We start from the raw sequence: 16,636 nt of genomic DNA on the forward strand, positions 1-16,636 counted from the left end.
TCACTCCAGAGAACACGTCTCCACTGCTCTGGAGTCCAGTGGCGGCGTGCTTTACACCACTGCATCTGACACTTTGCATTGCACTTGATGATGTAAGGCTTGGATGCAGCTGCTCGGCCATGGAAACCCATTCCATGAAGCTCTCTACGCACTATTCTTGAGCTAATCTGAAGGCCATGCAAAGTTTAGAGGTCTGTAGCTATTAACTCTGCAGAAAGTGGGCAACGTTTGCACACTGTGCGCCTTAGCATCCGCTGACCCTGCTCTGTGATTTTACGTGGCTGTAACAAGTTCGATAGAATAAGGAAGGAAGAGGACACGGGGGTCGGCAGGACTGTTGATGCTTTTTATTCTTAAACTCAATCTCAACGTGCACACTTCAGTGTGTGTCTCTTTTCTCATATGCTCAGTCTCAGTTTCACTTCCGGGTCACGCACTTCCGGGTTCCGGATAACTCAGGGTCTCGCATCAACAGTCCGTCTCCCTCTCTCCTTGGTCTCCGGTTCCGCTGGTGTTTTATCCCGTCTCCGCGCTCATTACTAGAACAAGAGACAGGTGTTATTAATCTGCGTCCAACCCACTCACTTACCGCTCGTCCCGCGGCCCTCTCTCCCGCTGCAGACCTCGCTGAACCACGCCCCCCTTGCCACATACCCCCACCGCCCGACTCAAGCCGGGGAGCCGTCCGGCCTGCAGCCCCCCCCCCCCCCCCCCCCCCCATTTCTGGAGAGGAAATCGGCCACAGCCATCTGAGCACCCGGCCTGTGGACCACCTTGAACTTAAACGGCTGAAGAGCCAGATACCAACGGGTGATCCGCGCGTTGGTATCCTTCATGCGGTGGAGCCATTGGAGAGGAGCGTGGTCCGAACAGAGAGTGAACTCCCGCCCCAGGAGGTAATAGCGGAGAGTGAGAACGGCCCATCTGATGGCCAAACACTCCTTTTCTATGGTGCTGTACTTAGCTTCCCTCTTGGAGAGCTTACGGCTAATGTACAGCACCGGCCGCTCTCCCCCCTCCACCTCCTGGGCCAGGACTGCGCCCAGCCCCCTGTCCGACGCGTCAGTCTGCAACAAGAAAGGGAGAGAAAAGTCAGGGGAGTGTAACAGCGGCCCGCCACATAGAGCAGCCTTTACTTGGGTAAAAGCCTGTTGACACGGCTCCGTCCACTGGACCGTATCTGGTAGCCCCTTTCTAGTAAGATCAGTCAAAGGGCTGGTGAGGTCCGAATAATTTGGTATAAACCATCTATAATATCCCGCCAGCCCCAAGAACTGTCTTACCTCCTTTTTGGTCTTGGGCCTCGGACAGGTTGCAATTGCGGCAGTCTTATCAATTTGGGGACGCACCTGTCCATGACCCAAGTGGAAGCCCAGATACCTTACTTCCACCCGCCCAATCGCACACTTCTTCGGATTGGCCGTGAGCCCCGCTCTCCTCAGCAAACCTCAGGACCGCCCTCACATGCTGCATATGCCGCTGCCAATCGTGACTATAAATCACTATGTCATCTAGGTACGCAGCAGCATATGCAGCATGGGGACGCAAAATCCTATCCATGAGCCGCTGGAAGGTTGCGGGCGCCCCGAACAAGCCGAAAGGAAGCGTGACAAATTGGTGTAATCCAAACGGCGTGGTGAAAGCTGTTTTTTCTTTGGACAATGGAGACAAGGGGATCTGCCAATAGCCCTTTGTTAAGTCCAGTGTCGAATAAAATCGAGCCGTGCCTAACCGATCAAGCAACTCGTCAACCCGTGGCATTGGATACGCGTCGAACTTCGACACAGCGTTCACCTTGCGGTAGTCCACACAGAACCTGACCGAGCCGTCTGTTTTGGGGACCAAAACTATCGGGCTCGCCCAGTCACTGTTGGACTCCTCGATTACTCCCATGTCGAGCATTGCGCCTAATTCGTCCTGAACTACTTTTTTCTTGTGTTCAGGCAAGCGATACGGCCGGCTGCGAACTACCACGCCCGGCTCGGTCTCGATATGGTGCTGAATCAAGTCGGTACGTCCCGGTAGGGGCGAGAACACGTCAGCGAACTCCGCCTGCAATTTCGACAAATCAGCGAGTTGTAACGGTGAGAGGTGATCTCCCCCCGGGGCCAACGCGACTGATTGCGCTTTAATGCTCGCCTCTGGCCCGAGATCATCCTCTCCCCCGATCACCGTTGCCAACAACACCGATTCCACCTCATTCCATTTTTTGAGCAGATTGAGGTGGTATATTTGACGTGCCCCGTTCCTATCGGATCGTATCACTTCATAATCGAGCTCTCCTATCTGCCGTGCGACCTCAAACGGCCCCTGCCACTTTGACATTAATTTTGAGCTTGACGTTGGGAGTAGAACGAGCACTTTCTCTCCCGGTGTGAATTTGCGTAGTTTAGTACCCCTGTTATATGACCGGCTCTGGCGGTCCTGGGCTTGCAACAAATTCTCCCTAGATAGCCGCCCCAATGTGTGGAGTTTTGTTCGCAAGTCCATGACGTACTGAATTTCGTTTTTGGCCAACGAAGGCCCCTCCTCCCAAGTTTCTCGTAGGACGTCCAGCACCCCCCGTGGCTGTCGCCCGTAGAGAAGCTCGAAGGGGGAAAACCCCGTGGAGGCTTGCGGGACCTCGCGCACAGCAAATAAGAGGGGTTCTAACCACCGATCCCAATTTTTGGCGTCTTCCTGTACGAATTTACGGATCATGGATTTAAGAGTGCGATTAAATCGTTCGACCAAGCCGTCTGTTTGTGGGTGATAGACGCTGGTGCGAATGGATTTAATGCCCAATAATCCGTACAATTCGCTTAACGTGCGTGACATAAACGCCGTGCCTTGATCAGTGAGGATTTCTTTTGGAATCCCCACCCGGGAGATTAAACGAAACAGTGCGTCCGCAACACTCTTCGCCGAGATGCTGCGGAGAGCCACTGCTTCCGGATACCGTGTTGCGTAGTCCACGATAACTAGCGCAAAACGATGTCCGCGTGCGGATCGCTCTAATGGCCCGATGAGGTCCATCGCAATTCTCTCGAAGGGGACCTGCATTAATGGTAGGGCGGCCAGTGGGTTCACCAACTGACATTCAGGACAAGACGCGCACCACCTGCGCACATTGTCATGAATGCCTGGCCAAAAAAATCGGGTCATTAAACGATTCAGCGTGGCCGCCTGTCCCAGGTGGCCCGCCATCGGGTTAGAGTGAGCCGCCTGGAAAAGCATTTCCCGGCGGCTCTTTGGTACTAACAACTGGGTTGTATCGATTTTTGTCTGAGCGTCTTGGGTCACTCGATACAACCTATCCTTAATTATGGCAAAATAAGGATACGTGACAGGCAATGCGGGTTGGAGGGACTGACCGTCGATAGTGCGGACCTGTTGGAAAGCATGTTTTAGAGTCTCATCTTGAGACTGCTCCAGAGGGAAGTCATCGCGGTCCGAGAGAATCAGTCTCTCCACCCCGCTCGGTTCCTCTGAAGCAGTTCCCAAGGGTCCCGTATCAGTCTCGCCAACCTGCACTCGCACCGCCCCGTTCCTAGCCTTGTTTCCCCAAGCGGCATCCGCGCATAACGACCCCAATAACGCCGAAAAGGCGGGCCAATTCGTCCCCAGAATTAGCGGATGCCGGAGGTGGGGACTAACCGCCACCTCAACACTATGCTTTTTCCCCCTAAACTGTATCGTGACTGGGACAACCGGATATTCCACCACATCCCCGTGCACACACCGCACCTTAACCATGCGGCTTGTATCCAATGCCCCAGGCTGCATCAGGCTTTGATGGATCGAGGTTTGGTTACATCCTGAATCCACCAAGGCCTGATATGTACCCCCCTTGATACTTACAGGAATTTGGTACTCTCCTGCTTGATCGGGGGTGGTCCGCTGGACGTCCGGGATCCGGATCATTGTTCCGATGTCCATCCCCCGGCGGCGGGGAGTGGGTTGGAGGCTGAGCGCGGAAAGGGGGCGGAACCGGATCCAATGTCACTACCCATCCCCAGCGGCCCCGCCCCCCTGGGCGGGACCCGCGAACTCCCAGACGGTCCAGGGCCCATCCCACCCCGGCCTCTGGGGGGGACGCGAGGAGGGCCTGGAGGGCGGGACCTGGGGAGAGGGACAGGTCGAGAGAGAGAGAGAGAAGGGGGAGAGAGAGAGGGAGAAGTTAGTGGGGGTTCGCCGACCCCCGGGCACGCCACCAGATGGTCCTCCGCCAAGTTGATGGCCGTCTCCAGCGACGTGGGCCGGTGGCAGTGGACCCACTCGGCGGTCTTCCTGGGGAGCCGAGTGATAAACTGCTCCAGCACCACCAGATCGACAACATGGTCCACGTCGCTGCCGCCGGCCAGAAGCCATCTGCGGCACTCGTCCCGGAGCTGTTGGGCCAAGGCGAAGCGTCGACCGGACTCACCCCACTCCAGGGAACGGAAACGCTGGCGGTGTTGCTCGGGGGTCCGGCCGACCCGCTGAAGTATGGCCCTCTTTAGATCGTCGTAGTCCAGGAGGTTCGCGACCGGTAGCTGTTGTGCGGCCGCCTGGGCTTCGCCGGATAGCAGGGGGATGAGGCGCACCGGCCACTGTGCCCGGGGCCACCCGCAGGCCTCCGCGGCCTTCTGGAACAAATCGACGAAGGCCTCCGGGTCGTCTTCCGGCCCCATTTTCTGTAGGGGCACGTGCACCGGTGCGCTGGCCCGCCCAGCGGCCTCGGCGCGAACCTCCCGGTCCATCCAGCTCCGGAACCGCTCGCGGTCCTCTTGCTGGCCTTGGACGATCGCCTCGAAGCGGCGCTCCTGTTCAGTCCGAAGGTCCAGCAATGCCTGATGGTGTTCCTGGTGGAGGACCGCGAGGGAGTTGATGACATCCGCAAATGGCGAGGCGGAGGGCGTTGTCATGGCGGCGGCGCTGTCCTGCTTCCTTCCCGGGTTTCGGCACCAGTGTAACAAGTTCGATAGAATAAGGAAGGAAGAGGACACGGGGGTCGGCAGGACTGTTGATGCTTTTTATTCTTAAACTCAATCTCAACGTGCACACTTCAGTGTGTGTCTCTTTTCTCATATGCTCAGTCTCAGTTTCACTTCCGGGTCACTCACTTCCGGGTTCCGGATAACTCAGGGTCTCGCATCAACAGTCCGTCTCCCTCTCTCCTTGGTCTCCGGTTCCGCTGGTGTTTTATCCCGTCTCCGCGCTCATTACTAGAACAAGAGACAGGTGTTATTAATCTGCGTCCAACCCACTCACTTACCGCTCGTCCCGCGGCCCTCTCTCCCGCTGCAGACCTCGCTGAACCACGCCCCCCTTGCCACAGTGGCCTACCACTTTGTAGCTGAGTTTCTGTTCTTCCCAATTGCTTCCACTTTGTTATAATACCACTAACAGTTGACCGTGGAATATTTAGTTGTGAGGAAATTTCACAAATGGACTTATTCCAAAGGTGGCAGCTTATCACGGTACCACGCTTGAACTCACTGAGCTCCTGCATGAGAGCGACCCATTCTTTCACAAATATTTGTAGAAGCGTCTGCATGCCCAGGTGCTTGATTTTATACACCTGTGGCCATGGAAGTCTTTTGAACACCTGAATTCAATGATTTGGAGGGGTGTCACAATACTTTAGTTCACAGTGAGTGCATATGTTATGCTGCCTTCACGTGCTTTATCGTAAATATTATCGTAAATACGAGTTTCCTAGGTAAAAATTGCACATGAACGCCCTCACATTTTGAAACTTGGATGCAATGAGCTCGTAATCATGACTTCAAAAGTCGGAATTATCAAATTTCTGATAGCACATGAAGGCAGCATTAAGTTCTGATATCAAAATTATCCTGTTAAGATAATTATATAAGATGCAGAATTTTAGCCCAGGCATTTATTTGTGAGGTTCACCTTCAAATATTATTATTAGAATGATTATCAAACGGATTGTTTTAACATTTAAACATTTCCTATGCCTGTCTGTGTGTGTGTCTGCGCAGCTTTTTGTCGTTACGCTTGTGGTCAGAATATGGAGTGCTCACAGCCCAACATTTGTACCTGTAAAGAGGGTTACACTGGATACAACTGCCACATTGGTCAGTCACAGCCTATGACATTCATTTAGCTTATATATACACATATATATATATATATATATATATATATATATATATATATATATATATATATATATATATATATGTATATATATATATATAAAGAAATACTATTTTTAATTCTGATATGACTTCTTAATGACTAATTTAAAACTCACACCTAATATATATTTTATATTTTGTCCTATTAGCTGTTTGCCGACCAGACTGCAAGAACAAAGGGAAGTGCGTGAAGCCCAATGTGTGTGATTGTCCTGTAGGGTACAACGGTCCCACCTGTAATGAAGGTAAACTCTGTCTTTAGTGTCTTACTCCATTCTGACCTTTACAAATTCATAAACGTTTAACCATTTTGCTGACTCCATATGGCTTCAGAGGATATCATGTAAATGTACACATTTTTATCTTGCCTCTCAGCCAGCTGTGATCCACCTTGTCAACATGGTGGACGCTGTTTGTCCAGAAATCACTGCACTTGTCCATACGGCTACGTGGGACCAAGATGTGAAACTAGTGAGCAGACATTTCCAAATAATTTCTACATATGAAGAAATTAGTTTATAATGATTGTGTGTCATCGCCCTTGTGTTTTCAGTGGTGTGTAACAGACATTGTGAAAACGGTGGAGAGTGTGTGTCGCCTGATGTCTGTAAGTGTAAACCCGGCTGGTATGGACCGACGTGTAACTCAGGTGCGCTTTCATCCTTAAAGTCGACATGAAACGAAAGTTCTGATAGTCTTTTCTTCTACATTGTGACACATATCCAAGTGAATGGCTTCTCACACAAGAAAAAAATGTCGGACGGGTCTTGATTTTGTACATTGGATCGATATCCATTAGTCGATCTCATGTGAGGGACAGGTTGTCTTCTCTCTCTCTCTCTCTCTCTCTCTCTCTCTCTCTCTTTCTCTCTCTCTCTCTCTCTCTCTCTCTCTCTCTCTCTCTCTCTCTCTCTCTCTCTCTCTCTCTCTCTTCCCCCCCCCCAAATTTATAAAAATAATGACATGCACAGATACAACATTTATAATAAATACTGCACTACTGTAAATTACTTTAAATATTGATAATAATTGTATTTAAAAACATTCAAACAAATGTATTTAATAAACATGATTATAATACATTTCCTAACTGTTTTAATTCTCAGCTGACTGTAAACCTGTGTGTTTAAATGGAGGGACCTGTATCAAACCAAACATCTGCGCTTGTCCTAGTGGCTTCTATGGTTCACAGTGCCAGATAGGTACAACTGTTTCATAGCAAATGTTTATTTCATGCTGCACAATTAATAAATGGCCTTAATTACTGATTATTAATTAAGATGTGTCGTTTTTTGTAGCTCTGTGTAATCCTCCATGTAAAAACAGAGGTCAGTGCATGAGAAACAACGTGTGCTCCTGTCCTGAAGGATACACTGGGAAGAGATGCCAGAAAAGTGAGTGTTCAGTGGTGTCATTTTCTTCAGAATCTAGTTTTATTTCTGTTGTTGTGATTTGCAACATCCAACATCCATCTACATCCAGCATGCATTCTAGCATAATATATCTGTTTGGACTATATGCGCTGTGTTTAGGTGTGTGTGACCCCACGTGCATGAACAACGGAAAGTGTGTCGGTCCAAACACATGTTCCTGTCCTTCTGGATGGAGAGGAGAGATTTGCAACATCCGTAAGAGATTTGCGACATCCTTAAGGTCACCAAGACTGCATTAATCGGATCAAAATACAGTAAAAACGTTTATATTGTGAAATATTGTTGTACAATGTAAAATAACTTTTCTATTTTGATATATATTCAAATGAAATGTATTCATGTGATGTCAGAGATGAATTTTCAGCTTCATTACCCCAGTCTTCAGTGTCACGTGACCCTTCAAAAATAATTTTAATGTGCTGATCTGTTGCTTAAAAAAACTTTACTATAATCAGTTTTAAAAACAGTTTTTAAGGGGGGGGGGGGGGGGTGAAATACTGTTTCATGCATACTGAGCTTTTTACACTGTTAAAGACTTGGATTCCCATCCTAAACATAGACAAAGTTTCAAAAACTAATGTTGGACGTTTGATGGAGTATTTCTGTGTCAAAAAATACTCCTTCCGGTTTCTCACAAGTTTCTGAGTTCCCTTTATCGAGTGAACTCGCACTGCGTCATCGTAGATGACACATCGGGGAACGCCCTCGCCGTGACGCTGCTGAGTTCATATCAAAAAAGTCCAATCTTGATTGGTGTTGCGTGATGACGTAACGAGTGACGGCATACCCGGAGGTATAAAGGGACGCCGGCACAAGCAAACGCAGCTTCCTGCTTTCAGCGGTCGCGCTCTGTGTTCTGTCTGTCTATTTGGTGTTGTTTGTCCCGTTGGGCTTTCAAATCATTAGAGAATGGCGAGCGAGCAGTTCAGACGGTGTGTGCCTCCCTGTCCGCGCTTTATTTCGGGCACAGACACACCAAGGTTATTATAGTTTTGCTTTTTGAAATTAGTTTTTATTTTAGTATCGTTTTCAATTTTGCTACAAATTTCAGTTTAGTTTTAGTTCGTTTTACAAAGGGTTTTGCTAGTTTTAGTTTAGTTTTTATTTTGCAAATACATTTCTATTTAGTTTTTATTTATTTAGTTTCAGTTTTAGTTTTAGTAATTATAGTTTAGCAGAGTTAGCATAATGAAGTGTAGAGACCAAATCAAGGTTTTTAATTTCAGCAAAGTTTAATGTTTGCACAGATTAGAGTTTAATCTTACTAAACATCCTTAAGTGAAATAACTTGATAAACGAGCATTATTGTTTAAACCCAGGACGGTCTTACAAAACATGCAAAAAGTTGGGTCTTCACCTTTGAGCAAAAAAAGCTTGAGTCAAACTATGACCTATACAAACAACGATCTGGAGATTAAAAATGAAATAAATTATATTTTGATATTAAAAAATTATATTTGATATTTTTGACAAAGATCCTCTGAGTATTAGCCTATCTTAAAGAACAAAATAAATACAAAGTAAAATATAAAAGTAAAAATGATAAATTCCAGACAAACTCATTCATAACAAAGATGAAATATTGTTAAACAATTAAAAGCTTATTTTAATTTCTTCAGTAGTACAATGTAGGCTAGCAGTGTAAGACCACAGCTAAAGTCATCTGAATACAGCCAACACACACTGTTGTGCTGTGTGTGTGTGTGTGTGTGTGTGTGTGTTGTGCTATAATTGTAAAGGGGGCCAATGTCCTCACTTATCTAGTAAAATATTATGATAACTGACTAGTGAGGACATTTGACTGGTCCTCACTAGATAAAAAGGCTTATAAATCGGCCAAAACATGTTTTTATTTAAATCTATTGTTTTGCACGTTTTTGTGATGGGTAGGTTTAGGGATAGGGATTGGGTTAGGGGATATAAAATATAATTAACCTGATATAAAATCAATGGAAGTCTATGCAATGTCCTCACTTATATAGTGAAACAAACGTGTGTGTGTGTATCCTGGTATTCCCTACTTTGTGGGGAAATGTCTCCACACAGATAATAATATTATTAGTAGTAAATGATTATGATAACACCTTTGAGCCTGTCAATATTATGCAAACATGAAATCTCAAACGTACAGTAGGCTAGTACGTGCTACTAGTTGCTGACTTTTGCGCCTGCGTCTCTCGTCGCGTAAGAAACGGCATTCTAAAACAGTGAGCTTAAGTTAAAAGAAGTTCAACGTGCATCTCATTACCTTGTGTTATTTCCCATTTCACTGCCACGGACGCATTGATTCTTTGTGAACTGCCGTTTAGCGATGTGTTGCCTGTCTGCACGCGTCCGTCACAGGACAGCGGTTAATCTCCTCCTCATATCACTTCACGCGCAGTTGCGCAATATGCAGACACTCGCTCAACCGCCACAGTCAGATTTTCCACCACATTAAATAGGGCTTATTAATAACGAAAACTAATATTTATTTTTGCTAATTATTATTTTATTTCAGTTAGTTTTTTAGTAAGAGTAGTTAGTTTCGTTTAGTTTTAGTTTTTTATTTATTCAGATTTTTAAATTTTATTTCAGTTTACGAAAATGTTTTTTGACCAATAGTTTTAGTCTTAGTTTCAGTTTTCGTTTACGAAAATAACCTTGAGACACACACCAGCTCTGTGTGCAGTGTCTCGGCGTGCAGCACGCCCGGGCCGCTCTCGAGGGAGCGGCTTGCGGCGAATGTGATAAGCTGCCGCTGAGAGTACTGCGCTCGCGGCTGGCGGTCTTTGACGAGGCCGTTCAGCCTCGCGGTTCTGGGCCCGCTGTTGCCGAGGCAGAGCGGCGCCGCAGGTCGTGGGGCTCGCAGCTGGATCTGTCAGCGGGATTAGGGAATGTTGAGGCATCTCTCTCTTCCTCTGACGATTCAGAGGATCTTCCGCCACGTGTGGAAGCCCGGGCTGCGGCTTCTTCCCACGAGGCGGAGGATCAGGTGCTCATGCTGTCTGATTCCGAGGGGTCGTTGACGATGAGCACCGAAGCAGGCGCAGTGGGGCAGTCACCACCCCACTCGCAGGCTATGGAGGAGCTCGTGGAGGTCTTGACTCGCGCTGTGGCCAAGCTGAGTTTAGATTGGCCACAAGAGAAAGTGCACGTCCAGCCGCCAAGCAAGCTGGACGAGCGCTTCTTCAAGCGTCGAGCCCAGCCTCCATGCCGGGGTCTGCCGTTTTTCCCCGACCTGCACAGTGAGCTGTGCAGGGCGTGGGAGAAACCCTTCTCAGCACGTTTGACTACGCCCCCTGCGCTTGACTTCGCTAATGTGCTGGGGGCGTCTGAGAAGGGATATGTTGCGCTGCCGAGGGTGGAAGAGGCGCTCGCGGGCCACCTCTCTCCCGAGACAGCAGCTTCATTGAAGACCCCGGCATTGCCCTCGAAACCATGCCGAGAGACATCGAAGCTGGTGGCGAGGGCATATAGTGCGGCTGGTTGCGCTGGTGGGTGCCTGCACGCTCTTGCGGTTCTGCAGGCCTACCAAGGGGACTTGCTGAAGGAGCTCGATGAGGGCGAGGGTCCCTCTCCGGAGGATGTGACTGAGCTGAGGAAGGCAGCGGATTTGTCTCTTCGTGTCACCAAACAGGCGGCCCGTGATATCGGCCGCTCCATGGCGGGTTTGGTGTGCGCGGAGAGGCATCTCTGGCTGAACCTGTCGGGGATCAGGGAGAGAGACAGACACTTTCTCCTTGATTCCCCGATTTCACCTTCTGGCCTTTTCGGCGGCGCTGTGAGCACCGTCGTCGAGAGGTTTCAGGAGGTGAAAAAGCAGGCTGCCGCACTCAGCCAGTTCATCCCTCGCCGCTGGGGCTCCTCCAGCAAGGCTGCCTCGAGTGGGCAGTCTCGGCCAGCAGAGGGCTCCTCGCACCGTGAGGTGCAGAAGCAGAGCGTCGCTTCTCGTGCCCCTCCTGAGGGAGCCTGGCAGAAGAAGCGGCGCTCTCGCGGGAAGTCTTCAAAGCCGAAGACCGACCTGAGGGAGGTTATTCAGGCCAAGAAGGCTTCCAAGCGGTCCTAGCTGCGGCAGGGCCGCTGAGAGCTGTCCCCCACGGGGCGGAGCGACCGAGGTCGTTCTCCCCCCGAAGCTCTCGGGAAATCGATGTTGTGCTCTCGCAGTCAAAAGGGCTCCGGACCACGTCGTTTCCCCATGTTCGCGTGCGGCTCTGGCCAGCACATATAAAATCTGCGGCAGAGCAGCGACTGCGTTCACACACCGAAAATCTACCTCGATTAGTCCCTGCCGGTTATCTGCTTCAGGGGGTCGAAGGAGAGGTTCGGTTGATACCCCAGACCAGCCTCGAGAGGCTGGTACCCTTATCAGAGTATCTCGGCGCATGGTCATGCCTTCCGAATATCTCTGTGTGGGCCCTGCGCACTGTAGAACGGGGCTACAGACTGCAGTTCAGAGTTCCCCCCCCTGAAATTTGGGGGGATAGTCTGGACAGTGGTCGGTCCCGAGCAGGTGGGGGTAATGGGGCAGGAAGTACACTCTCTGCTGGTAAAAGGGGCGATAGAAAGGGTCCCCCCGCCAGAAAGGGAGGTCGGGTTCAACAGCCGGTACTTCATAGTCCCCAAGAAGGATGGGGGGTTGCGTCCAATATTAGATCTCAGGCTTCTGAATCGGTCTCTGAGGAGATACAGGTTCAGGATGCTAACCATTCCTGTTATCGTGAGTCAGATCCAGTTCGAGGACTGGTTCGTCACGATAGATCTAAAGGACGCTTACTTCCATATATCCATCCTTCCCAGTCACAGGAAGTTCCTGAGGTTCGCTTTCGGGGGCGAAGCGTTCCAATATCGGGTCCTTCCCTTTGGCCTAGCCTTGTCACCTCGCACCTTCACAAAGTGCATGGATGCAGCCCTGGCTCCGCTAAGACTCCAGGGCATCCGTGTACTGAATTATATCGACGATTGGTTGATCATGGCCAGGTCGTACGATATGGCAGTTCAGCATCGAGATGCTGTTCTAGCACATATGAGGTGTTTGGGGCTGAGACTCAACGCAAAAAAGAGTGCGTTGACGCCCTCCCAGAGAATCACGTTCCTGGGAATAGTGTGGGACTCGGTAACGATGCGGGCACACATGTCACCCGCACGTATCGAGACCATACGGGCGGAAGTCTCCAGTATAAGGTTGGCCCACAGCATCACTGTCAAGCAGTTCCAGAGACTGCTGGGTCTCATGGCAGCAGCGTCCAGTGTGATTCCGCTCGGCCTGCTCCACATGAGACCGCTACAGTGGTGGCTGAGAACCAAGGGGTTTTCTCCAAAGGGGAATCCCTTCCGTATGATCAGGGTAACGCGCAAATGCATTCGTTCCCTAGTTATATGGAAGAAACCTTGGTTTCTGTCCCTGGGGCTGGTATTGGGAGCATCATGTTGCCGGAAAACCGTTTCAACAGATGCATCCCTTACTGGGGCGCGGTCATGGAAGGCCGAGGAGCGAGAGGTCCTTGGACAGCCCAGCATGCTTCATGGCACATCAACTGCCTTGAGATGCTGGCTGTCTGGAAAGCTCTGAGGAGTTTTCTCGAGGACCTTCGCGGCTACCATGTCCTGATACGATCCGACAACACTGCCGTAGTATCGTATCTAAATCATCAGGGGGGTCTGAGATCGCACCCTCTGTACAGACTGGCGCATCAGGTCCTCCTGTGGTCCCACGGGAAACTGTCATCTCTCAGGGCAGTTTACATCCCGGGGGACCAGAACCAGGGAGCAGACATCCTGTCGAGGCAGGGGCTGAGGCCCGGGGAGTGGCGTCTCCATCCAGAGGTGGTGGAGGCCATATGCGAGAGGTTTGGCCAAATGGAAGTGGATTTGTTTGCGTCTCGAGAGACGACCCACTGTCCACTTTGGTTCTCCCTCAGGCATCCGGCTCCGTTGGGCCTGGATGCCATGTCACAGGCGTGGCCGAGGCTGCGTCTGTACGCATTTCCCCCGATTGCTCTGCTCCCGGGAGTTCTGGAGCGGGTTCGCCGGGAAGGCATTCGCCTGCTTCTGATAGCACCCCGGTGGCCGACCAGGGTATGGTTCTCCGACATTATGGACCTGCTAGACGACCTTCCATGGCAGATTCCTCTGAGGAGGGATCTGTTGACTCAGGCGGGGGGCTCGATCTTTCACCCCCAGCCAGAGTTATGGAACCTATGGGCTTGGCCCCTGAGGGGGCAGAGCTCATAGAAGAAGGGCTGTCAGCAGGTGTCGTGGAGACTATACTCAGCTCCAGGGCTCCTTCCACCAGGAAGCTGTACAACTTGAAGTGGAGAGTGTTCTCCATATGGTGTAGAGACCGTGAAGTAGACCCAGTAAACTGCGCTGTGGCTTCAGTACTGGAGTTTCTGCAAGATCGGTTTTCCGCCAGGCTTACCCCGTCCACACTTAAGGTGTATGTGGCAGCGATAGGAGCTTTCCACGCACCATTAGGTGAAGGACCTCTGGGGAGGCACCATCTGGTTGTACGGTTCCTCCGAGGAGCGCGGATGATGAGACCTGTGGCTCGTTCCAGGATCCCTGCGTGGGATCTGGCAGTGGTGCTCGAAGGGTTGGTCGAGGCCCCCTTCGAACCGCTGGAGTTGGCTGAGGCCAAGAACCTCACGCTTAAGGTAGCTTTTCTCTTAGCCATCACCTCTCTGAGGAGGGTGGGGGACCTTCAGGCATTGGCAGTCACACCCAATTGCTTGGAGTTTGCCCCAGGCAACGTGAAAGCTATCTTGCGGCCGATCCCGGGATACGTCCCCAAGGTACCGTCTAATGCGGTACGGTCGGTGGTTCTCCAGGCTTTTCATCCCCCGCCTCATGTGACGGCAGATGAGGGCAGGCTTCACCTCCTCTGCCCGGTGCGGGCATTGAGGATTTATTTGGAGAGGTCTGCCCAGTGGAGGAAGTCAGACCAGTTGTTAGTGTGCTTTGGTCCACCTAGGAAAGGGCTGCCTGCAGCAAAACAGACAATTAGTAACTGGATTGTCCAGGCAATAGCCACGGCCTATCAGGTGCGCAACTTGCCTTCACCTATAGCCCTGAGGGCTCATTCTACCAGGGGCATGGCCTCCTCGGTAGCCCTCCTTTCCGGAGCTTCGTTGCAAGAGATTTGCGAGGCGGCTGGGTGGGCCACTCCGCATACTTTCGTGAGGTATTATAGTCTGCACCTCCCGGCGACGCCAGGCGCTAGGGTGCTCGCCCCCTGATTATGCACTCCGGTTCATGTCATGGGGCACAAGATAGGCGAGGACTAGTGGGTACTCGTTCCCTGATGTGTCATCTACGATGACGCAGTGCGAGTTCCCTCGATAAAGGGAACGTCTCGGGTTATGAATATAACCCATGTTCCCTGAGAGGGAACGAGACACTGCGTCTCGTAGCCCCGCCTATCTACAGAGTGGCCCGCTTCATAGCAGTAAGCTGCGTTTGCTTGTGCCGGCGTCCCTTTATACCTCCGGGTATGCCGTCACTCGTTACGTCATCACGCAACACCAATCAAGATTGGACTTTTTTGATATGAACTCAGCAGCGTCACGCCGAGGGCGTTCCCCGATGTGTCATCTACGATGACGCAGTGTCTCGTTCCCTCTCAGGGAACATGGGTTATATTCATAACCCGAGACGTTTTTTTCGAGTATAGCTCGGCTTGACGTTACTAGAGCGGAAGGTCCTTGTATGGGCAGTACGGGCTCTTCTCCCAGTAGGGTGCGCGCGCGCGTGACTAGAGAAAGAGAGGAAATGCACGCCCATAAACACTCTCTCAGGTGCAGAACCAGTCGTCCGTGAACACTTATGTTGCGCGCCGCGCTCCACTTTATTCCTATGGGTGACATCAAGCGACTTCAACGCTTCAGCACAGCATTCTGGGAAGGCAGCACTGCATTTGAACCGATTTGAACGCAGAAATGACGGGAAATTCACAACATCGCTTCAGTTGCGTCTCAAAGTGGATTTCCACGCCACTGCTGTCACAGGACTTCACCAAATCATACCAAAGAAGTGTGTTTTTGACGGAGCGTTCCCAGCGATAAATGTTCGGTCCTGCTTTGGAAGCAGCCGGTGAGTAAAACTGCTTCAAATGTCTGTGCTGTTGGCTACCGTCGCATGAGTAAACATCAGTAAACGACACGATTGCGTGCTTCGTCATTCAAATGCGTTAACGGACTTCATTGCTGTTCTATGTATAACGTTACACTAGTCTGATGTGCAAAACCGTTTTGCTTGCTACTGCTAAGGTTTAGTCGCATACAACAGTCCATAAACCGAATCATGTCCTCATAAACTGCGAGTAAACAAGCGCAAATGTTGACACACAGGCCACTAAATACAGTACATACCACAGAGACGGACGTCCTGCTGTTGCTGTTTCTCCTGTTCAATTTATTTCAGCCTCCGAATGATTATGGATCATATATCTATTAGCTGAGATAGCCATGGGTTTCTCCAAGCTTGAGGACGTCACCGCTTTGTTCGCGATCGTCATTCTTTAGCTCCACCCACTCGATACGCGTCCAGGCTCTCAGATTTTTCCGGAAAGACTCGGTACAGCCCATATTTCTTTTATAAATATAATAAAACTAAAGACTTTTCAGAGATATGAAGGATGCAATACTACTCTATAGGTACTCAAGATTGACATGAGATTGACTGAAACTGAGTGTTTCACCCCCCCTTTAATGATTATTTGATGGATGAAAGTTCCAAAAAAAACAGTATTTATTTGAAACAGGAATCTTTTGCTACATTATAAATGTCTTTACTGTCACTTTTGATCCATTCAGCACATCCTTGCTGAATAAAAGTATCAATTCCTTTAAAAAAAAAAAATATTACTGACCCCATAACAAACTACATAAATGTAACAGTTTCTGTTAGTACTCATTTTAACGTTTACCAAAGCTTTGTTCATCATATCAAATACATGCGACATAACATATAGTCTTGTCTGTATATGTAGCGTTATGTTTACAGAAATGTAAAAATGGTGGTGAGTGTGTGGGGCCCAACACCTGCCACTGTCCAGCTGGATGGGAGGGTCTGCAGTGCCAAACTCGTAAGTCCTGA

The 16,636-nt window shown here is 50.0% G+C and overlaps 1 protein-coding gene across 1 annotated transcript in view; it reads left to right on the forward strand.

The window, feature by feature from the left end:
• Positions 1–16,636, forward strand: part of vwde (von Willebrand factor D and EGF domains) — a 38,613-nt gene extending 21,977 nt beyond the window's left edge. Inside the window, exons 23-30 of the mRNA XM_067450786.1 lie at positions 5,970–6,065; positions 6,278–6,373; positions 6,504–6,599; positions 6,682–6,777; positions 7,235–7,330; positions 7,427–7,522; positions 7,661–7,756; positions 16,530–16,636. Coding sequence (XP_067306887.1) covers positions 5,970–6,065; positions 6,278–6,373; positions 6,504–6,599; positions 6,682–6,777; positions 7,235–7,330; positions 7,427–7,522; positions 7,661–7,756; positions 16,530–16,636 — 779 coding nt within the window. The remainder of the gene's footprint in view (positions 1–5,969; positions 6,066–6,277; positions 6,374–6,503; positions 6,600–6,681; positions 6,778–7,234; positions 7,331–7,426; positions 7,523–7,660; positions 7,757–16,529) is intronic.

This window comes from Pseudorasbora parva, chromosome 8 (genome assembly GCF_024679245.1).
Source record: "Pseudorasbora parva isolate DD20220531a chromosome 8, ASM2467924v1, whole genome shotgun sequence".
Classification (NCBI taxonomy): Eukaryota; Metazoa; Chordata; class Actinopteri; order Cypriniformes; family Gobionidae; genus Pseudorasbora; species Pseudorasbora parva.